The sequence below is a fragment of the Lichenostomus cassidix genome, chromosome 11 (genome assembly GCF_008360975.1).
Source record: "Lichenostomus cassidix isolate B80296 chromosome 11, HeHo_3.0, whole genome shotgun sequence".
NCBI classification, from domain to species: domain Eukaryota; kingdom Metazoa; phylum Chordata; class Aves; order Passeriformes; family Meliphagidae; genus Lichenostomus; species Lichenostomus cassidix.
Window position 1 is genome coordinate 7,283,907 of NC_139492.1, and position 21,858 is coordinate 7,305,764.

General features: G+C 55.9%; 2 protein-coding genes across 2 annotated transcripts in view; one reads left to right on the forward strand and one right to left on the reverse strand.

The window, feature by feature from the left end:
• Positions 1-336: 336 nt before the first annotated feature.
• HSD11B2 (hydroxysteroid 11-beta dehydrogenase 2) lies at positions 337-17,463 on the forward strand. The gene is made up of 5 exons (XM_085071662.1): positions 337-662; positions 14,734-14,946; positions 15,204-15,389; positions 15,972-16,109; positions 16,592-17,463. Exons 1-5 carry the CDS (start codon positions 368-370, stop codon positions 16,951-16,953), a joined length of 1,194 nt encoding a protein of 397 aa, XP_084927788.1. The 5' UTR covers positions 337-367; the 3' UTR covers positions 16,954-17,463.
• A 574-nt stretch (positions 17,464-18,037) lies between these two features.
• Positions 18,038-21,858, reverse strand: part of ATP6V0D1 (ATPase H+ transporting V0 subunit d1) — a 34,417-nt gene continuing 30,596 nt past the window's right edge. Inside the window, exons 5-8 of the mRNA XM_085071663.1 lie at positions 21,522-21,599; positions 20,761-20,937; positions 19,933-20,010; positions 18,038-19,405 (exon numbers count right to left, since the gene is read on the reverse strand). Coding sequence (XP_084927789.1) covers positions 19,244-19,405; positions 19,933-20,010; positions 20,761-20,937; positions 21,522-21,599 — 495 coding nt within the window. The 3' untranslated portion in view covers positions 18,038-19,243. The remainder of the gene's footprint in view (positions 19,406-19,932; positions 20,011-20,760; positions 20,938-21,521; positions 21,600-21,858) is intronic.

Consider the following 21,858-nt stretch of genomic DNA (forward strand, 5'->3'; position numbering starts at 1 on the left):
GTGCCGAGCCGAGCCGAACCGTGCCTACACAGGCAGCACGATGTCCCGAGCCGTGCTGCGCAGTACCGCGCCAAGCCACACCGAGCCGAGCGGAGCCGAGCCGAGCCGTGCCGTGCCGAGCTGTGGGTATCAAAGTGCTCCGCCTTTCCGCCTTTCCCCCTCCCCGGCCGCCGGTGCCGGTCCCAGCGCCCGCGGCTCCCGGTGCCCCGGCGGCTCCTGGTGCCCGGCGCTCCCGTCCCGCCCGTCTCCCATTGGCGGCGGCCGGTCCCGCCCCGCCCCGCTCCCCCGCCGGGCGGGTATAAACGGGCGCGGCGGGGCGGGCGAGCGGCAGCGGCGGGGCCGTGCCGGGCCCGGGATCGGGACCGGGATGGAGCCGGGGCTGGAGCGCTGGGCGCATGGCGCGCTGTGGGCGGCGCTGGCCGGCAGCCTGGCGCTGCGGGCGGCGCGGCGGGCGCCGGGGCCGGGCCGGGGGCTGGGGCCGCCGCTGGGCCGGGGGCTGGTGCTGCCGCTGGCGCTGCTGGCCGCGCTGCAGAGCCTGTGCCGCGCCTGGCTGCCGCTGCCCCTGGGGCTGGCCCTGGCCGCCGCCGCCGCCGGGCTGCTGCTGTGGCGGGCGGCGCCCCGCGGGCTGCTGCCGGTGGCGGGCAGAGCCGTCCTTGTCACAGGTGAGTGCGGGGCCACGGCCTCGACGCCCCGACGGCACCGCCTGGGCTCGGCGGGGAGTGGAGTGGGGCGTCCCGCAGGCACCGGGACGCTTCTGTCAGTGGGGTCCCGCTGGGGACCAACCACCGCTGCCAGCGCATCCCTCATCCTCTTCCACATCCAAGCAGAACCGGCCAGGCTGTGTCTGCCTCCCGAAGCAGGGAGTTGCACTGGCCCCTCGAGTGTTGACCACTAGTTGTAGCACGATGCTGAGAGCTGCTTCCCCTGCAAGTCCCGAGATTAGATGGGACAGAGCTGGAGCGGTGGCTTGCGAACCCATCAGCTGGCCAAAGGGCTTCCCTCTCCTCTTCTCCCCTTCCCTTCCTCTCCTCTGGAGTTGTACTTGTTCTTGGAAAGGTTCTCATGGTACCTCTAGAGGCTACAACAGAGCTGGCTACCCAGGGCTGAGCATCACTGCTTCATCCAGAGTGCTGTCCAGGGAGCTGCTGGCGACAAGGTCCTGTACTGTGTGGGTATCCTTGGGAAATTGGGACAGTTGCCCAGCTGCTGTCTGCCTCCTCTTTGGGCTGCCTGGCCCAGAGCTCCTCCATGGGGAAGGTTGCTCCTCAGGGAGTGTGCTGTGCTCCCAAGTTTTGCACAGCTCTGGCTTGGTGGCTGAAGCTCTTTATGATATCTTGGTATATACATGGTTTTCTTACTCCTTCCTCCTGTCAGTGGAACTGGAGGATGAGAGCTGGGCTCAGCAGTGCTTTGCTGTGAGGCAATGGCAGTGGAGAGGGTGAGGAGGAAGTGCTGGAGCTGAGGTGATTTTTGCTTCAGGCGTGCCTGGAAGGTGCTGCTGGCTCCGCATGGATGCAGAGGGAAGGGAAACTTGTGGGTATGACCTTGGCAGTGCTCCCAAGGACAGGAGCCTGCATCCTGGTGGGAATATCTGTGCTGTGCTTGGAGGCTCTGAAGTTGGAGAAGGCAGTTTGCGGGCTTCCTAGAAAATTAAGACCTTGGTCCCCCTTCCAGCTTGAAGGGTTCTGTGGCACCAGTGGGAAGTGCAGAGAATCATCTCTGAAGGAGGAAGAGCAGAGAAGCAAGGCAGCAGATGAATGAATGATTCAACTGAGTGAAGGTCAAAGCCGCAGCAGGGCAGGGCTGCCCGGGGAGGACATGTCTGACAGCCATGCGCTCACAGGTGCCCTGTGGCACACCAGCTCTGGCAGCCCTGGCTCTCTGGCATTGCCTGTATAATTAGTGAGTCAGTGATTGGAACAAGGTGTTCTTGCCCCAGTGCGTTGAGGTGGCACCTCTGCAGCTCTCATGTGTTTGCTCTTGGCTGTAAATACTTTGTGGTTTTACAGGTTGGAGGTGCAGCCTGCGGTGCGGGATCGGCGTTTCCATCCTGCTGCTCCAGCAAGTGCCTGCCAAGGGGCAGATGCAAGGGCTGTTCTGCTGGGGATGGCATCCCTCACTTGAGTATTTGCATAGTAATTAGCCTGATTCTTTTACGGATTAATTCCAGACACCTCCTGGCAACTAGGTATTGAGTAGCTGCTGGTGTCTCCTGTGGGAGCAGCCGGAAAGGATCAGCTCTGGGAGAAAGGCAGCCTGGCTTTCCTCCTCTTGCCAATGGGAAACAAAGCCCGGCAGAGTGAGCAGCATGGGGTTTGGATGCCTGGGGATGCTGTTCCTCAGTGAAGGTGTGTGAGGTCGGGGACAGAGCTTCTGCCACACTGTGCGTTGTGCTGGTCCTTGCTGGTCAACTGATAAATGGCAAGAAGTCCCCTCCCTCCCTATAAAGCAGTGCAGGTCTCAGCCTGAAATGCTTTGGGCATCACTTCCTTGTATACATATCTTGACTGCTGTCATAATCCTGCAGCAGGTTCAGTGATGCTTGTCTGGGGCAAGGGAAGGTGTCTGCAGTGCTGTTTTATCTCCCAGGTGATGAGTTTCAGCTCTTCCAGCTGCCCACTCTCCCTGGGAACAACCCTAAGTTGAGCTCTGCATGTGATGCTCCAGCCCCATGTGCTGGTCCGGACATCACTGGCTAAATAAAACTTAGTTATGGGAGGGATCGAAGGAAAACTAACTCTGCAGCTCAGTGGGAAAATAGCAGAGCAGCTGTGTAGCTGCTGCAGAGTGAAGCTGCTGACCCTGTGGTAGCAGCAGGGACTGGAAAGTTGTGGTGTTTCCCATCTGTTGCAGGTTTGCATTTCGGCTGTTGCACAGGGGACTGGGGTTTGGCTGGAGTAGGGATGGGCAGCTGCCTGCTGCTAGCAGGGAACAAGGCATGCTGTGCTTTCCCATGATGCATCCCCTGGGCTAGCAGAGTAAGTGGTCACTAGTCCCTGCAGTGCTGTGTTTGTCTGGGGCTGTGACCTTGAGGCTTTTGTTCTGCATCCCAATGGTCCATCATTTCCAGGAGTATGGCTCTAGTGAATGCAGCCTGGCTGGGGGCAGAGGGTGAGGAAAGCGTTAATCCTGTCTTCCTAGGGGATGTCACAGCTGTTTTCAGGGAGGAGGAGAATGCCCTCCTGTGCAGCTGGGGGCTGGGAGAGGTCAGCCCCAGGAGGATGGTGGGGGTGAGGAGGGGAGCAGAGATCAGCTGCTTGGCCTGGGCTGGGAGGGAAACAGCAGCCATCTCCACCATGCCTCCCTTGGTTTGCTGTCCTGAGCCTGCCCTTGCCTTGAAGATGAGCCCATGCCTGGCACAGCCTTTGGCCAAACTTGGAAAACCACAGGGACCCCAACACGCCTGTGGTGTGGGCAGGCTGGCTATGGGCAGCTGCCTGATTGAAGCCTGATCCAGCATGGAGAAGCTGCAAGGCAGCCAGTATCTGGCATCCCTCACCATGGTGTGTGACAGGGCACCCCAGGGTGCTGCTGGTTGCTGCTGGTTGGCACCTGTGGGCCAGTGGTGCCAGTGGCTCACTGGGAGCTGCTTGCTCTGAACATCAAATGGCTGGTTTGTGTGTGCATACCCCTTCCCAAATGTGAAACAGCACTGCTGGGTGATCTTAGGGCCACTGAACTCCTCAGAGTTGTGTGAGCAGAAAAGGGGTGTTGTATCCTGTACCTCTTCCCACTGGGAACTGATATAAAAAGCAGTCCAGACTCTGGAGCTTGGGCTGGGGTAATGGTCTGTGACAGCTGTCTTGGAGGGAGGTGATGAGATGCCATTTCTTGGCCTCTCCAGATTCAGGCTGGCAGTGCTTTGGGCAAGGTTTGGGTCAGTTTAGACATGAACCTGGACCATCCTTTTGTCCCTGTGGTCTTAGCAGATGCCTGTGAAATTCAGTGAGTCCATTTAAACCATCCAACACATCTGTGTGCCTGGAGGTGGTGGAGGGATAGCCAGGAGCATCCCGGGGGTCCACTGAGCAGCTGGAGAAGTGCAAGCCTCTTGCTGTTGTGTAGCTCTGCCCTGTGTGACTGTGTGGGGTGGTTCTTTGGACAGTAGCCAATTGCCCGACTTACTGCAGATCCTTGGAAAGCACGGAATGCAAACCAGTCCATAGAGTCTGCCTGCCTGCAGGGCTTTGCCAGAGCAGAGGGAGGACAGGAGTTGTGCTACAAGGTATCGGTTTGCACGCTTCAGCTTGGCTGAAAAGTTGAAAATAGTGAATTGTTGTTCTGTCTATGATGGTGGTACCTGAATTAGCTCTCCAATAACCCCAAACATCAGGATGGCTGCCTGATAGAAGTAGTTTGGGTTTCTTGCATCCTTGCTCCTCCTTGGTGCAGCCTATGAAGCCAGGAACACCTGCAGATTGGTCTGTCTTCTAACAAATCTCTGTGAGTAAAATTGGCTGGTAGGTCAAGCTGCCCAGACCCCAAACCTGCCCTGTCCTCTTCTCCTTCCTGGCTGCAGGGGAAGTGTGGTTTTCCTGGTGAAGTGCTCTTGTTACAATCGCATGCCCCATTAACAATCTGAAATGGGTCAGAGCTTCAGATCACATTCAAGGTTAACAGAGGCTTTGCAACTTGTGGTGCTTCAGTGTTTCCCATGGACTCCACAGATGTTGAAGCATCTGCTGGCTGCAGCAGGACAGAGTAATTCAATCCAGATGTTCGGACTCTTGCTTTCTGCCATGAAGGTAAATCACTTTTTGTGGTAAAAAAGCAGCATTGCTCTCATCTGGACTTTGATGTTGTGTTAGATCTATTTTCCAGCTAAACAAGGTAACTGAGAAATGTCAGGGGTCAAAGCATCAGGGCTGCCTCTGAGATGGGCACCTCTGCACCACAGTGTGGCTGGAGCACCTGCATGGCATGCTCACAGCCCGTGTTTGGTGCTGAGCCTGCCAGCAGCCTCACCATGAGAAATGCTTTGTGCAAGTGTGCTGCACCTCTCCATAGGTGCTTCTGGAGCCAGTGATCCAGCTCAGAGTACCTGGGATCTTTCCCCAGCCTAAGTGCAGGGGGGTTGGAACTAGGTGATCTTTCATGTCCCTGCCAACCCAAACCATTCTGCGATTCTCTAAGTGAAGGCTGAAAATCAGCTTATTCCCTGAAATTGCTCTGATTTTTTCAGAATCTATTAAAAATTAACAGCAGAGGCAGCTGCTGCCTCCAAGCTGAGGGGTGGTACAGCACCAAAATCAAACACCCAAACTCCAGCCCTGGTGTACAAGCAATTCCTGGTATACTTGAAGAAAAAAAAAAAAAGCAACATTTAACTCTAGTTACAGGGTTTGCTGCTGGCTTTTGGGAACAGAGCAGGAAAGCTGCTTTCTCTGCCTCTATCTGCAGGGCTGAAGCTCTCCCCCCACTTTGTCAGCAGCCCTCCATGGATTTAGGATTCTTTCCCACGTGAGATTTCTTCAGAAATAGATACCTACCCCTGCTCACCGCAGGCATGTGGATAGATGCACTCGGCTTTTTCTCACTTATCTATAAAATAAGCACTTTTGAAGCCTACTAATGACACAGACCTGTTGAGGTGGGAGTTTTTAGCACCGTTAACCAAAAATGATGAGCACAGCTAATTAGGAGGAAAAACGCATTGAGGTTTCATACTGTGGGAGACTGGAGTTGGTAGAGAAACCCAAGCTGGCTTGATTAGCCTCGGGGTTATGCGGGGACATGAGAGCAACAAAGCAAAGACTTCCCTGCTGAAATGAGATTGTCAGATGGGAACGGATGCTTTCGGAGGGAGAGAAGTGTAGGCAGTTGCTGCCCTCTAGTCCAATGAGCAGCACATCTTTAATGAGGTCTGGGATTGGGTTACCCACTGTTGAGTCTAGCTCCCCTCAAGCCAGGATCTGGTTACAGAAGAGCTGTTTGCTGCTTTTACTACTGGGAGCACAGCACAGGGTTGGTGGACTTGCCCAGCCAGGGTTTTGTTTCAGGGGGCTCTTCAAGGTGTTTCCATCAAATCTGGGCAGGCGTTTGCCTTCTCCCTATAGTCTTCTTTCAGTGCTGGTCTAAAACTCCAGCTGGAGGGGTTTTTTTTTTTTTCCCCAGGAGGAAAGGCTGCAGGGCTTTTGTACCTCTTTACCTCCTGATGTCCCTCCTGTCATCTCAGATCTGAGATACTGCTGTGGAGCCTCCAAGTCCAGGCTGGATGGGGCTTGGAGCAATCTGGGCTAGTGGAAGGGGTCCCTGACTATGACAGGGGTGTTGGAACTGCATGACATCTAAGGTCCCTTCCAACCTAAACTGTTCTATGATAAGGTGGAAAATGCCCAAATTTTCAATGATAAAGCAGAAAAATTGCCTTCATGCTGTCAGTGTGTTGCTACAGGTACAGTTTAGGACCTTTCATTTTTGAGTTCCCCAGCATGTGCCTGTTACCTCCTTCCCTGCTCCCCTCAGCTGCTGTGGTACATCCTTCATCTCCCATTCTTGTGTCTCAGTTTCTATGTGCCTGCATGTGCAACATATCACTTCTGCTTCCTTCTCCCCTGGAGAGCTGCCAGCCCCTGAGCTTTATCAGCTTCCCCCTTGGGAGCTGGCTTCCCTGTCACACACGATGCTGTCCTGGGATTTGCTGGCTCTGAGGCTGTAATCTTGAAAAGCAGTTTTTGGCTTTACAGGCTTTGCGGCAGCACTTCCTCTTGCTGGGTGGTTGACCTCATGGAGCCAGATGGCGAGTGACTCCCAGGCAGGCTGGGAATGGAGAGAAGGGATGGGCTGGAAAGCTCAGGTACCTGCCCTGATGTCTTGTGGCAGCTTTGAATATCTGGCCTCTCAGAATCATAGAAGCTCTGAATTGTTTGGTTTGGAAAAGACTTTGAAGACCATCTCATTCCAACCCCCCGCCATGGGCAGGCACACCTTCCACTAGACCACGTTGCTGCAAGCCTCATCCAACCTGGCCTTGAACACTTCCAGGTATGGGGAGTCCACAGCTTCTCTGGATAACCAGGGACTCACCCTGCTATGAGTACCCACTGTGAACAATGTTTGTTCCTCTCCAGGGTCCTGGTTTCCAGGTGGGGACAAGCTCCAGCCTGGGGTGTGCAGCCATCCCAGGGTGAATTTCACCCTTGCCCTTCAGCTGTTGTGCCGGGCTCTGCCCAAGCTGAAGGGCACATGTGGGTGCTGCCCTGGCATTGCCCAGGTCAGCACAACTATGTCCAAGCACATCAGCCTGGAGGGCCACCTTCATGTATTTTGGGGAAAATGCACCAAAGTAGTCTTACGATACTCAAACTTTTACTCTGAAGAGCTGGTGAGAGCTGCAGGTGAAGAGTGAGGAGGGGACAGCTTAAACTGTGTGTGGAAAGGACTGGTGTGGCTAGAGGTCATCATGAAGCACAGCTCTGTGCCTGGGGGCTTAAACAGCTCAGTGTATTTCAAAAGCTGTCTTGGCAGAAACTCAGTTGGTGTTTGCTCAAGTGTTTAGCTCTGTTTCTAAAAAAAAAAAAAAGTCCCCAGCTTCACACGGATCTGGAAGCTGCAAGAGAAAATAGTTGGTGCAGCTGTAGAGACCATCATGATGTGGGGATGGGCAGGGCTTGCAGCACTTTTCCTGCTTGCCTGGAATTGTGGCATGTGGTGGGAGTTTATTCTTGTGACAAGGAAAATGATGAGATGGCACCTTACAAGCAAAGTAGAATCTCATCACCAAAATACCTCTGGACTGGTAGAGCTCCATTGAAACTGCCACAGCCTTATTGTGGTTAACATCATGATCCCCTGGGCTTGCTCTGAGGGTGCTGCCTTGGCCAGCACTGTCTTACCATTGTTTTGTCCCTGCTGGCATCACCTGTGACTTACCCACAGTGCTGTGGGTGGACTGGCACCCTGTCCTTGATAGCACTTTACAGGGCTCTCCCATGGCTGACCTGTCCCACCATACAGCTAGAGGTTTTCCTGGTCATGCCATGGCTTTGCCATGGCTTTTTGTGGTGCTTTGCTGTCCTGGTTAGAAACACCTTCCCTGAGACACCCCTGGGTGGTGATGACTCATGGTGGTCCACGTAGAAGAGCTGGTCTTCCTTTCAGCTGCCTGTGGATGGATTAGCCCTGCCTGTAGCAGACCTTAGGCATGACCTGATGCCTCTCCTTGCTTGTTAGCACACAGGAGAGATGGATATGGGCTCGGCTGCAGGTTCTCCAGCCTGCTGCGAGTCCCTGGAGAGTCCTTTTGCAGACCAGAGTTGCCCACCAGCAGGCACCCCAGCCATGGCTTTACTGCTACAACTTTATTCCCCAGGAGCATCTTCAGTGTCACATTCCAGACATAGCTGGTGGAGCTTTCTGGCTTCCCAGCCTGATTCCTACCCAGCCTCTCCCTCTCCAAGAGCCCAAGTGGATGTGTTACCAGTGCCGGCTTGCCATTGGCACTGATCTGGTCGAGCTGTCCCTGGGCCATGGGTGTCCTTCCCAGTGACAGTTCTTTCTGATGGACGGCTTTCATGGCTTGTCAGCTCTGTGTTCTCAGTTCACTGTGTTCCCTCTGAAGAGCATTATTAACCCGATTATTGCCACAGCTCTTCACAACTTCCACATCTCAGAGGGACATCCATCCATTCATCCCAGATTAGCTCTGATGTACAGCCTGTGCCAGGCGATGTCTGTGCTGCTGTCTTCTCTCACTCATCCCTGCCTGCTGAGAGCTCAAATTCTTGACTGTGAGAGTCTCACTGCTCTCTTTGGGGAGAGGATCTCCCCTCGGTGGAGACAGCGGCTGCCAAAAGATGCCATCCAGGGGTGCGGTGAGCAGCTGCTTCTAGGAAATTCCTGTGCTCTCTTTCTGCGAAGTGTCTCAGTGATGCTGGAGGTGGCACTTCCTCCCCCACACCTGCTTGTGAGCCCAGGGTTGCTGCTCACTGGCAGCAGCATCACTGCCATGCCAGGGCTGGGTTATCTCCTGGATCCTGACCTCCCTGAGCATCCCACCAGGCACTGGCTTTGAATAGGGGTAGGTGGCTGGGCTCATTCCTGTCCTGCACTAACAAGCTCCTGCCTTCATTAGCCCCACCAGCTGCAAGCAGCATCTGCTGCTCACAGCTTTGGTGGAGGATAAGGTGTCTGGGTGGCTTTTAGTGACAGTGATGGGAAGGGCTGTGGCCTCTGACACTTTTTTTATTGCCCAGCTGCTCTTGTGCCATCGAGTCCCCAATACTGATGCACTGGTTAAGCTCCTGAGAAATGGGCTTTAATCCAGAAGCTGTGGGTGCATCCACACTAGCCTCGGGGCTCCTCATCATCTCTGCCTGGTTGTGTTGGTTGTCTAGGCGGAAAATCAGATTTCCCCCCCCCTCTCTTTGTTAAGTGGGAGATAACTTCCTGGGTGGAAGTGATGACTCTGAGGCTCCAGGAACTTGGCTAATCCATAGTAATTCATACCATCTGGCTATTGTCCCCGGCACAGGGAGGGGTGGGTCATCCATATACCCCCTTGCAAGGGCAATCCCAGCTCTGCCTTCTGTCATGGGTCTCCCTGTGGGGCTGAGTTTGTCTGACCCATGGGACCTGTTGGAGGGATGTGGCTATCCTGGGCTATGGGAGTCATCAGCAATCTTCCTCCGGCTGCCTGTGCCAACTGTGCCATGCAGGGGGGTCCTCGAGGAGCAGGGGCAGTGTGTGCCCCCCTTGGCAGAGGTCCTGCTCAGGATGAGGCTGAGGCTTTGCAGGGATGCCCACCCACTCTGCTTGGGTGAGGGGCTTGATTATCTACTTGCTAGGGATTTGGGGATGGGATTTGGGTCATCCCTAAAGGCATCTTCTGGCTTTAATTTAATGTAATTAGGCTTGTGGCTTCCTGAACCCGGGTGCTGAGGACCAGCAGCAGCATCACTGGGCCTGCTGCCACCCCAGCCCCATCTGCCTGTGTCTGGGCGTGAGGGCTGCTCCCGTGGGGAGTGGGGACATGGCATGCCATGCGAGCCACTGGCTGGTGTGGTGTTTCCTCTGGACAGCAATGCTACTGGCTGTGATGTATTGAGGGCTGTGGGTGCCCCCTTCCTGGCCCCAGTCTGCCAGCAGTACCTCAGGTGTGGGCAGATGGTGGCTGATGCCTGACTGGGGAGGATGGGGCTGACATGTGGCTGTGGTGGCCCAGCTGCTGTGGGGACAGATGCTCTTGCCTTCTGCTCCCTCTTCTGTGCCCTGCCAAGAATTTGTTCCCTCTTGCCCAGGGCTGACATCACCCCTTTATCACTCCTTGCTCCAAATGTGTGCAGCATCCGGAAGGTTTGGGCCACAGAGCCTTGCCCTGCCCACACAGGATTCTGCTGGGCATTTTATCCTACCTGGACCTGCACTATGCAGGGATCTCCTCCCTGAGCTCCTCTGCAGGACTGACATCCCATCTGATGGCACCATCCCCATGGCTTGATGCCACCTTGTCCTGTGCTTCCACATCCATGAGGTGCCCACGCTCCCAGAATGGAGCTGAGATGAACAGCTGAGCTGGGATCAGTGCCTGTTCAGGCACTCAGCTGAGCCTCCCTGCAGTGCTGCCTGGCTAAATCCCATCCCATGCCCAGAGAAGCTGGATCCAAGGTGGCAGTGAATCGTGTCAGGGCCAAAAGGCCATGTTTAGCTTGGCATCCCAAGCATGGTTTGAGCTTGAGCCTATGGAAACAAGTGGCTCAGCATGTTAATCCATCCGGCCTTGGCACCCCAGCTCCACCCCACGGCTGCCGGTGTCCTTGAGCCTGGTGACAGTGGTGACAGATCCATCTTGGCAAGGCCTCTCAGACAGGGTGGTGGCACACACAGCCCTAAAGCTCTGTGGGGAGGTGGGAGTGATATCCTGGGATTTGGGGAGCAGCAGGGGGCACCTAGGCAATGGCCTGCAGAGCTGGAGAGGAGGTGATGCCCTTCTGAGTGCCCAACTCAGCTGGCAAGCTCCTAGTCGATGGCAGATGGAGTATCCTCAAGGGATGGATCCTCCAGCCGCCTCACTGCCAGGTGTCTGGGGCTGCTGACTGACCACGCTGCCAAGGTGACCCTGGTGGAGCTTGTCCATCACAGGGGTGCTCAACTGGGGCAATCCCTCTTCAGCTTCCACACCAGGGTCCTCAGCTGGAGTGGCTGTGGAGGGACTAGCTCCAGGGAGCTGCCACTGCATCCACCAGGCTCTGGGCAGTTTTGCAGCCACACGGGAATTCTTTAGCCAAGCTGTGCTTCTCACTGCTGGTCCTCACCCATTGTGCATGGCTCAGGGATGAGGATGCAGAGGTCATGGCCTCAGGATGAGGATGCATAACTTGTGGTTCAGGGATGAGAATTCACAGGTCATGGCTTGAGGATGAGGAAGCACACAGTCCATGGTTTGGGGATGAAGATGCTTGGGTTGTAGCTCAGGGATTAAGATGCCCAGCTTGCAATTCCACAGCTCCGGAATGAGGCTGCACAGCTCATGGCTCATGGATGAGGATTCTCAGCTCACAGCTTAGTAAGGGAAGCCACTCCTAGGTTGTGTTGGGGTGAGCACCACAGACCTGTGCCACCAGCCTTCCATCACATACCGTGCCAGCAGTGGGGGCAGGGGCAGGCACATGGTTGTGGTTCGGCAGCTCCCAGGCTGTAGTTGTGTTATTGCTCCTCCCTGCTCCAATCAGCAAACTGTAGCACTAATTTTGAGCACGTCTCTGTGTGGTGGCCTTGGTGCTGGTGCAGGGTGAATACCTGAGACAGCAAAATGTCAGAGGGTGCCATGCCTGACTCACCTTAAAGAAATGTGTCCACACCAAATCGGGACTGCAGCTTCAGCTGGCTCCTGGCAGTGAGGAAGCACGAGCGAGCGGTGCAGGCTGGCTGGGAGCTGCACAGCTCAGCCCCGGCGGTGGCTCTGTTGTCACCAGTGAGGAGCAGCTCTGGGCAGTGGATGCACAATGCTGTGGGGTCAGTCCTCTTTGCCCTCCCTGAGTGGGTGGGAGGGCACTCTTTATGATGATGCTGAAGGCCAAACCTTTTTGCTTGCTCGAGGTAAGCTGGGGCTTCTCATGCCAAAATTCCAGTGGAGGCTTGTGTGTCTCACTCCTGGGGGAGCCACTGAAGTGTCTGGAGCTTCTGCAAAGTCCTGAGGAATTGCTGCTGACCTGCTGCTCTGGCAAAAGGCCGTCCGGCCCCGGGTGCAGGAGTTTGTCCCGACTTGCTGAGCCCGCAGAGGGCTGCAGAATTTTTCAACCTAGACTCAGGCTTTTCTCTGCTCCTGCTGCAGCAAAAGCCTCTGTCTGCTGGCGCAGGACCTGTGGGGATGCGATGGGGGGCTTCAAGGTACCTGCTCTCCTCTGCTGCGTTCCTTACACTGGGCTTCTGCCGTGCTTGATCTGACCATGTCCCTCCCTCCAGCACGACTGCGAAACCAGTTGGCAAGCTGGGAGCTGGGGCGGGGGGAACTGGCGCCGGCATCTCCTCGTGATGCAGCATCCTGGGAGGGCGGTGAGCCCAGCGCCAGCCTTGTCGGGGCCGCACAGACTGGACGGCTCCAGCACTCCCGGCGGGGCCGAGCCAGCGGCAATGGCTCCTGCGCCAGCTCCAGCATGGCCAGCAGCTCATGTGCTGGTGGCCATGGGGAGTGAACATGGTCCTGGGCAAGATGCCATGCTTTGGGGCCACGTGTTATGGGCCCAGGGGGTTCATTGTCCCTCCCTGCACTCTTGGCCATGCCTGAGCACAGCGGATGGGAAGCTGAACAGCGGCGGAGACCTTAAATAACACCAGAGCATCCTCACCCTCCTGGCCCTGGGCCTCCCGCCAGCCTCCCAGGAGTTTTTTTTTGGTATGTGTGTGAATAAATTAGAACTTCCGAAACAAACCCTCTGACTGCCCCGCTCCTCTAAGGCAAAACAAACCCTGCCTGACTTGGACAGCACATGGCCGTGTTTGCTCCCTCCTTGCCAGACTTGCCTGTAAGAAGCCAGCAAACCTGTCTCCACTTTTTGGGATGTTTCCTGGGGTTTTGAGACTTATGTGGTGATAGGAAGCTTCATGTTTGGACTGGAAGCTTTTCTTGCTGGCTGCATGGGAGCAATGCAGGTAATTCTGATGTCAGCTGCGTCACGGTGAGGCTGTGGCCACGAGCACTTTTATTTTTAAACCTTATCTTTATTGCAGTTTTCTCCTGCACTGCTGGGAAAGGTGAAACGCACCTTATCTGTTTGTCTGCTTGGCAGCATGTGCTGTTCCTGGGGAGGGAAGAGGTGGATGTGCTGCACCGGCAGCACCTTCAGCATTCCTTGCAGACTGGGGTGCTGGGGGTGACGCTGGGGCAATGCCAGGGATAATGCTGGGGTGATGCTGAGCCAGCCTGGCATGCATCCGTGATGTCTCGGATGTTGTGCGGGAAAGGGAGGTCCTTGTAGCCCCTTCCTGCCAGCTGAGCACCTCCGGGCTCTGTTATCATTTTGGCCTCTGGCCAGGTGTTTAACTATAGGTTTCTGACGCAGCAATATGTAAAACTGAGCTGGAGACTGGGACAGAGAGGCTGAGCTGATGGCTTAGCTGGCACCCCAAGAGCTCAAAGTGCATGATCCCATCCTGAGGGTATGGAAGAGCTGAGCAGCCAGTCTCTGTTCCCCCCTGCAAGGCTGGTGGAGGGCTGCTGGGATCTCACGTGTGACAGTCCCCAGTGCCCCTGTTGCATCCATCCCAGCGTAGGTCCAGGTGCCGCACAGGGTCCGTTTTCAGGAGCGTCAAGAGCACCCAAAGGTGCCAGACAGGAGGGTGCTGGGCCATGGGGCTGCCCCTGCAGCGCTCACCTGTTAATGGTTAATGTGACTGGGCAGCGGTCGTAGCACGGACTCCCCGAGCTATCAGCACTGCCATCGGCCCCGGGAACAGCGTGTACCTTGCTGCCGCTGTTTGTTTGCATCCCGGCCGCTCCACCCTGGCCACTGGCCTTGTCACCGCCCCGCAACAGCCAGCTCCCGCCTGGGCTGTCCCCCAGCCACCCCGATGGTGGCTTTGCAGGTGAAAGTGTCACCTGGGGTGCCCCTTTTTGAGCCGAAATGGAGACAATGAGGCTGGGACCGGGCATGGAGCACCAGTAGTCTCCCGAGTGGTTCATCCAGTTTGGATGCTCCCTTGAAGGATGCAGGGTGGCAGGAGCAGACCGGAATGCCTTTTTTTTTTCCCCTCACCCTTTTTAATCCCCTCATCCCCCAGCCAGACGTGGGGGTGCTCTGCTTCTTGGCCACTGTTTCTGGGAGGCAAAAAGCATTCGGCAAGAGGCTAAAGTCTCCCACAGAGCCTTATGCCAGCTCAGAATGGTGCTTGATGGAGCTTTTAGCGGCTATTTTGAGGCTCCGCATTGCTGCAGGGCTTTAGGCTGTCCCGGTGCCTTGGTTCCTGCGGGTTTACCCGCACCTTGAATCAGGGAGGCGCTCGGGGCGATGGGGTTGCAGATAAAGGGAGTGTTTTCTTCCTCCCGCAAGAGAAAGAAAACAGCAGCTCCGTGACCTGCGAATGCCCCAGGGCAAGGTCACATCCTCATGAATCAGGAGCTACAGCAGGGCGCGGAGCCGAGGTGGTCCTCAGGCAAGGGAAACTGAAGCTGGGGTGGATGTTTAGTTCCTGGGGTTGATCCTTGGTGCTGGAGAGGCAGAGCTAGGGGGTCTTTGGGGGCTGTGGACAGACAGTGGCTGTCACTGGCCACTGCAAGACTCCTCTGGTCTCTTTCAGGATGTGACTCGGGCTTTGGGCAGGCGACAGCCCGGCACCTGGACATCATGGGCTTTCGGGTGTTCGCCAGCGTGCTGGACCTGCAGAGTCCCGGCGCTCAGGAGCTGCGCCGGAGCTGCTCGCCAAGGCTGACGCTGCTGCAGATGGACCTGACCAAGCCAGACGACATCCAGCGTGTCCTGCAGCATATCCAGGCCCACACCAACAGCACAGGTAGGAGGAGCCTTTAGCACAGAACTCCCTGGGACCTCAGCCTGCAGCCAGCACCGCAGTGCCAAGCCTCCATGTGCCCCCACAGGGGGCTGCATCCCAGCAGGCTCCTGCGTCAACAGCCTCTGCCAAGCTCTCTGCTTTTCCCGGGGCACACCACGATTCCCTTGCAGATCCCCCATTAGCCTGGGGAGCAGCTGGGAATCCCAGGGTGAGGGTTCCCCATTCAGGTCACCTCTTCGAGTACCCCATCTCCACAGGGCTCTGGGGCCTGGTGAACAACGCTGGCTTCAATGACACCATCGCTGACGCCGAGCTCTCGCCACTGGGCAAGTTTCGCGCCTGCATGGAGGTGAACTTCTTCGGCTCCCTGGAGCTCACCAAGGGGCTGCTGCCCCTGCTCCGCTCTGCCGGTGGCCGCATTGTCACTGTGAGCAGCCCTGCAGGTGAGCAGCCTCCCTCCAGCGTGGCATGCCTGGCACCCCCAGCCCAGGCATGGCTCGAGCCATCCCCATGGAATGGTGCAGTTTCCATCCCCCAGGCACTCCCATTTTCCCAGCCAACTGGCATCAGGATGAGCTGGCAGCATTGCTGAACCCCACAGCAGGCACCAAGACATGGGGAGACATGGGGGCTGAGGACAGGCAGCCTAGTCACAGGCACCATGGGCAACCCAAGCCCATGCACCTCCACTGGGGATGACAGCCCTGGCAGGGTGGGAAAACTGACTTCCTCTCCCCCACCCTTTTCTTGCCCATTAAAACACATTAATACTCCATTGGGGATGACAATCCCAAGCTTTAGCTGGATGGGGAGGCAAAATCAATTTCCTCTTCCCTCACCACTTCCCCCCCCACATTAAAACATTAATTTGCAGCTAATTTCAGTTGTTTTCTCAGCAAAACGAACCCTAAGCCGTTTCCTTGAGCATGGGCCAGGAACACAGCCCTATGCTAGCCCTGCCCTTCCCCCCACTCCCCTCTGTGCCTGCCAGAGTACTGGCTCACTCATCCTTTCACTCTTGCCAGGTGACATGCCCTTCCCCTGCCTGGCAGCCTATGGGACCTCGAAGGCAGCCCTCAGCCTGCTCATGGACACCTTCCGCAGCGAGCTCCAGCCCTGGGGCATCAAAGTCAGCCTCATCCTGCCTGGCTACTACAAAACAGGTAGGAGGGTCAGTGCCCACCCCCTGCCTGTGCCCATGGGCAAAAGACAGGTATCCCAGGGAGGCAGAAGATGGAGCAAGGGGATGAGCAGTGGGTGGTGCAAGCATGCAGCTTCTGAGCATCTCCAGCCACGTCCCTGGGGACAGTGGCTATCCTGTGGTCGTTGGGCTCTGGTGGATTGGAAAGAGGGTCAGGATCAAGTCCTGCCAGCAGATCATGTACCACAAGGCTTGTCAAAGCAGCTCAGTCACATTTATGGTAGCAGCATCCCCACTGCAGGCAGGGTCCAAGACCTGTGGTCCAGTCCCAAGGTATCATGAGCCATTATGGTGCTACTACCATGCTTTCCTTGTGGCAGATCTTTGCCAGGGTCTCAGCAGGACCTGCCTGTGAGGCTGGAGGGTGACTGGGGCTGCTAGCACCCATGGCAAGGGCGCTGGAGTGGAGGGCCCACACAGCTCACAGCGACTGTGTCCTTGCAGGGACAACGTGTGACCCTGCCTTCTGGAACCTGCAGAAGCAGCAGCTGTTAGCCAGTCTGCCCCAGGAGCTGCTGCAGGCCTACGGCGAGGACTATGTGGAGGAGATCAACCAGCAGTTCATCCAGTTCATGAAGGTGGCAGTGGAGGATCTCAGCGCGGTGGTGAACAGCATCACAGACGGGCTTCTGGCTGCCAACCCAGCCGTGCGCTACTACCCAGGGCAGGGCCTTGGGATCATGTATTTCATACACCGCTACCTGCCCTATTTTGTCCGAGACTTGTTCTTGAAAGGATTCTTCATCAACCCCAAGCTGCCCCGAGCACTGCGGCGAGAGCACCACAATGATGTGAAGAAGGCCTGACCTCGGCCCACATCCGGCCTTCTCCTGGGATTTCCAGGCACACCAGCCCCCAAGCATGTGTGCAGCCAAAGGCACTGCCCTCCCGCACTGTGGGGGAACAATCAGCACTAGACGTTAAAAACCAAATTTCTTTCCAAAATCAGGTAGATCTATTTTCTATTGTGCAAGAATCAACATTTTCTAGAGACCTTGGTTTTGTATTTTTTCTAACCATGCATCCTCCAAGAGGCCCATCCCTGCCTGACTCAGCAGCTCTGCACCACAGGCTGGGATGTACCTCCTCAGCTACCTACTACCTTCCTTACTGCTCTCAGAGCTGTTTGTCTCTATCCCCTCTTGGCTGGGTCAGGGCTGGGACCCTGTGGCTGCTGCCTCCCTGCCACTCGTTACACACTCCACGTGCTCCCGGCGAGCGCAGGGGCCGAGACCAGGCTGCCAGTGCTGCAGAGCTCTTCATGAGATGAATTACGTGATTGTCACTTTTTAAATAAATCCATTCTTGATATTCCAGCAGGTTCCAACTGTCTCCTTCTGCAGTGCAGCACTGTGATGCTGCTCAGGGAGGCCCAGTCTGTGGGCAGAGCTGAGCTGGGTCAGGGCTGGCACTGCCCCAAGCACTGTGGCAGGAGCTTTGAATGCAGCAGCAGGTGCCACAGGCACTCCCAGAAAAGGGGTCAGTCTGCCAGGAAGACTTTGTGCCTGGTCCTTGCTCCTCCCCTGTGGCCCTGCTGGGGCAAGGGTGTAAGGGGTGACAGTGCCACACGTGGACAGCCCCACGCACAGGGACAAAGCCATGCAGCTCCCTGACCTTGTGGATCACTACCCTAAGGCTGCACCCCCTAGGGACCCATTATCTCAGCACCCAGCTGCACCCAGCATCTGGTCAGTGTCATGGCTTGGGCTGGAGGGAGTGCCCTGGGCCTCAGGGGTGGTACCACCACTATGCCTGTGGTAGAAACAAGTGTTCCAACTCATGCAGGAGCTACACCAGGCTCCACTACCACAACTACCAGATTCCCTGTGGCTGATGGAGGCTCCACCTGGGGCTGTGGGAGCAGGTGCCCAAGTAAGCAGGAAAGCACAGTGCAGTAGGCAGATATTTATTGGTGTAGAGAGGAGGGGATCACAGGAAAACAAACTGCAGAGAGGTGACCACAGCACAAGCTGGGACAGAGCCGCTCTCCATTGATCCTTCCTCCCAGCAGCATCCAGCACGTTTCCCACCAGCAACGTTTCTCTGCTGCCATTGCACGTGTCCCAGAACTCAAGTGCAAGTAGGAGCTAGCCAGAACAGAGCAGCAAGGAACAGGGTTGCCACACCATGCCCAGGGCTTGCTTGGCTCCCACACCAGACCATAGACAGACATAGCCTGCGACATCTCTGCCCTCACCAGGGTGACTAAGGCTGCTCTGTCCCCTGGCCAGCTGTGGCATACAGCTCCATGGCAGTGCCAACCCACCCTCTGCAGGGGAGGAGCCTTGATATCTGCCGTGGAGGGGTGCAGGGATCCAGTACCATCTGCAGAGCCCAGAGGAGCCCCAGCTCTTGCATGATTGTGACAGTAAACTGCAAGCTGTGGGTCTCCACAAGAGGAAGGAGTTCAGCCAGCTTATGGAGCCCTGTCCAGGGCAGCAGGGAGACTGACGAGAGCTGCTTCTGCAGACACAGCAAGGCTGCACAAGTGCAAACACTGCTAGAGTAGGAAGACTGTGCTCCACAAGCATTTTGGCTCTGCCCTCACGTTCCCACAGGCTCCATTCCAGTTCCGGCCAGGGCTGCTTGGTCTCTCCCAGGTCAGGGTTCACTACAAGGGGATGCAGGGATTGCACAGCAGCATGGGCTACGCTACAAACCACACTCTAACTACATCTCACAGGAACAACACTGAGTAGGAGGCGTGCAGAGCACTGACAGAGGGCCCCCCAGCCATGGCAGACCTGACCAGTTTCTCTGCAAGCAGTGGGACCCCATCAGAGGCAGCTCAAGCTTGCTCTATGAGCATAAGCGCACACAGCGATTAGTACAGGAACACTGGGACTACTGCATATGCAACAGGAGGTCCTCCTGCTGCACAAGGCTAAGACTGGACCACTGGTCCCTCTGGACATCTCACAGTACACACAATTCAAACTTCAGCTTGTGAATAATTTAACTAGCAACTGTACAGTTTCCTCATTTGATCCAGTTCCACAGATGGGACATCCCTGGAGTCTGGGCAAGGGACAACTCAGGGAGTTAGGGGTCCCTCCGGACTCCAGGGCAGGAGGGTCGGACAGGAGCAGGGCAGAGTTAGAATATGGGAATGTAGTTGTCAATCTTGGTCCTGTGCCGCTGGGCGATGCACTCTGCAATCCACACAATGTTGCGGCACTCCTGCTCCTTCAGCTTCACGAAGGCGTAGAAGACTCCAAAATGGAATTGGTTGAGGAAAGCCAGCTTGTTCAGCTTTACCTGGGGAAAGCCCAGAGGAGGACATGTCACATGTTCACCTCTTATAGGAGGAATTGGTCAAGGCAAGCATGGAGCTGCTTGGAAGGGCCCATGACTTCCCAGCAGGCTGGAAGGCTCAGCACAGGTATCCTGTTCTGCATCTCTCTAGGTCCTCAGGACAGCTCTAACCTACAGCACATGGCTCAGGACAGGCTCTGACATTTGAAGGAGGAAATATTTATACCTCAGGTACCATGAAAGTCCTCCTTTTCCACATAATTACACTCTGGTTTTGTTATTGATGGACCAAATATCCACCAGCACCCCCAAACATGCCTCCCCACACTGTTTCAATCTGTCTGGGTGACAAAACAGGCCAAGCACTATGCCAGGGCCCCATTCTCATGCAGGAGCAGAGGGCAAGTATGCTTCTCCTTCCCCCAAACCCTGCTCATCCACAGCACTGCTGACAAGGCAGCAGACCAGCTTCCTGCCACGTGGAGCTTTGCAAATGGCACATGTCTAGAAGCACCTCGGAGCTCACTCACCTCGTGTTCAAAGAACCGATCTTCAAGGGTTTTGTCTCCAGGGTTGCTGCCAGCCCCTTCAAATAGCAGCTTGTACTCCTGTAGGAAGGCATTACATGAGGATATACCCAGCACCCAAGTTTAGCAGCACTTGGGGGCCCCCTGTGTCAGACAGATACTCCAGCCACCCTGTCAAGTCAGAGGACAGGGAGCTGAGAGTCCTGCCCCTTCTCTGAAATCTGCAGTTCTCAAAGGCAGATCATTGCTCTGAGCCTACAAGAAAAGGGGCATCAGGTACAGACCCCTCCATGTACAGACTGGAGTGCTTGGGCCAGACCCCTGTGACTACACACACACTGGCTGCTCAGTAAGGGGACACTGACTCGAAACAGGTCCCCAGCCATACACAAAGTGGCTTGAACACAGACAAATCCAAATGTGTCCTCCCAGCTCGGCACCTCCCCTTCAACTAAACCAGAGTTCAGGGCTGGAAATGGGGCAACACCACCTCTCACTGAAGACAAATTTCCACTCCCAAATCAGGCAAGCAGAGCCTGTCACTGCTGCTACATCAACACTTCAAGCGTTTGGTGGTAAGGGCAGTCCCCACACCCTGGGACAGGGAACATTGTCTCCCAATCACTACTGGAATGACAGCAATGACCAACAAGACAACATCTCAGGCAAGTCAAGTCCTGGCCAAGCAGTGCACAGAACCAACCGCATCGCAGAAGACTGGCACCTCTGTCCCCAAGCTGTCAAGCCACAAGTTCCCCAGATCCCCAAGCAGCTCTGATCCAGAGCAGGTCTTTGTACCATTCCCCATGGCCCTCACCCCAGAGCACTCACAGGGTAGTAGTCAGCAACGTTTTTCACTTGTTCGTAGTCATCTGCCCTGGCCAGCTGAGCCAGGCCCTCAGGGTAGAGCTTGCCGCAGTGTGGGAACAGCTTGGCTCGGTCCTCCTTGGACAGCTCAGTACCAAATGAGTTGATGGTGATAATGAAAGCCCTCCGGTCAGCTTCAAACTGCGGGAAAAGAGTGGTTCACCCTAGGATGCAGCATCTTTACCAGACTGGCTGGCAGATATCAATGCTGCTCTGCACAGAGCCACATCAGAGAGCAGCATAAGGATGCTGCCAGGATGTTTACAGCTCTCCAGTGCTTGGCCAGGGCAGGGCACATGTGCAGGCTACAGTATGCCCAGTAGCTGATACCTGAGGAGCAGCCAGGTGAGGAAATCCCCATCCCAAGCACAAGCCAAATCCTGCTCAAGTCAAGGAGTGTCCCTCACCTACTGCTCCTGAACCAAGCAAGCCTTGGCAAGGAGACAGGCTGTGACTCAAACAGCTGGGGTAGCTCTCCTGCTTGTTATCCAACTGAGAGTATGAAGATATTGCCACAGAGGCAACAAATGGGTCAGTTCCTGGGGAACCAAAGTCATATACAGGCAGTGCTCCCCAGGTCTCCCAGTGAGAAGGTCGAGTGAGCATGGGGATGCTGAAGAGTATCTGGAGAATGTTTAACATTGGCAGACAAGCTGGGCCTGAGCAAGGAGTGAGTGATGACCATCACTGTAATACCATCCAGTTCTGGGGGTTTCCAGACCTACCTCCAGGATTGGGCACATGGCATCTGCCGTGGTACCTCCCAGTGTCTTGCAGAACTTGTAGAAGGACTCCAGGTAAGCCTGGAAGAGAGAGAGCAGATGAGCATTCTTCTACACAGCTTCACTTACTTCCCTCGCAGGACCCTTCAGCAGAGGACAGACAGCAAGTAGGGAGGCTCCCAGACAGTCTGTAACACAGCACAACCACTCTGGCCCCATGTGAACTTGCCCACACAATGACAGTGCTTCCCCAGAAGCCAGAGACACGAAGGGTTGTGGTTGGGTTTGTTCAAGTGACTGTATGAGCTTACTGTGGGCAAGATCCCCAGGCAGCAAGGTT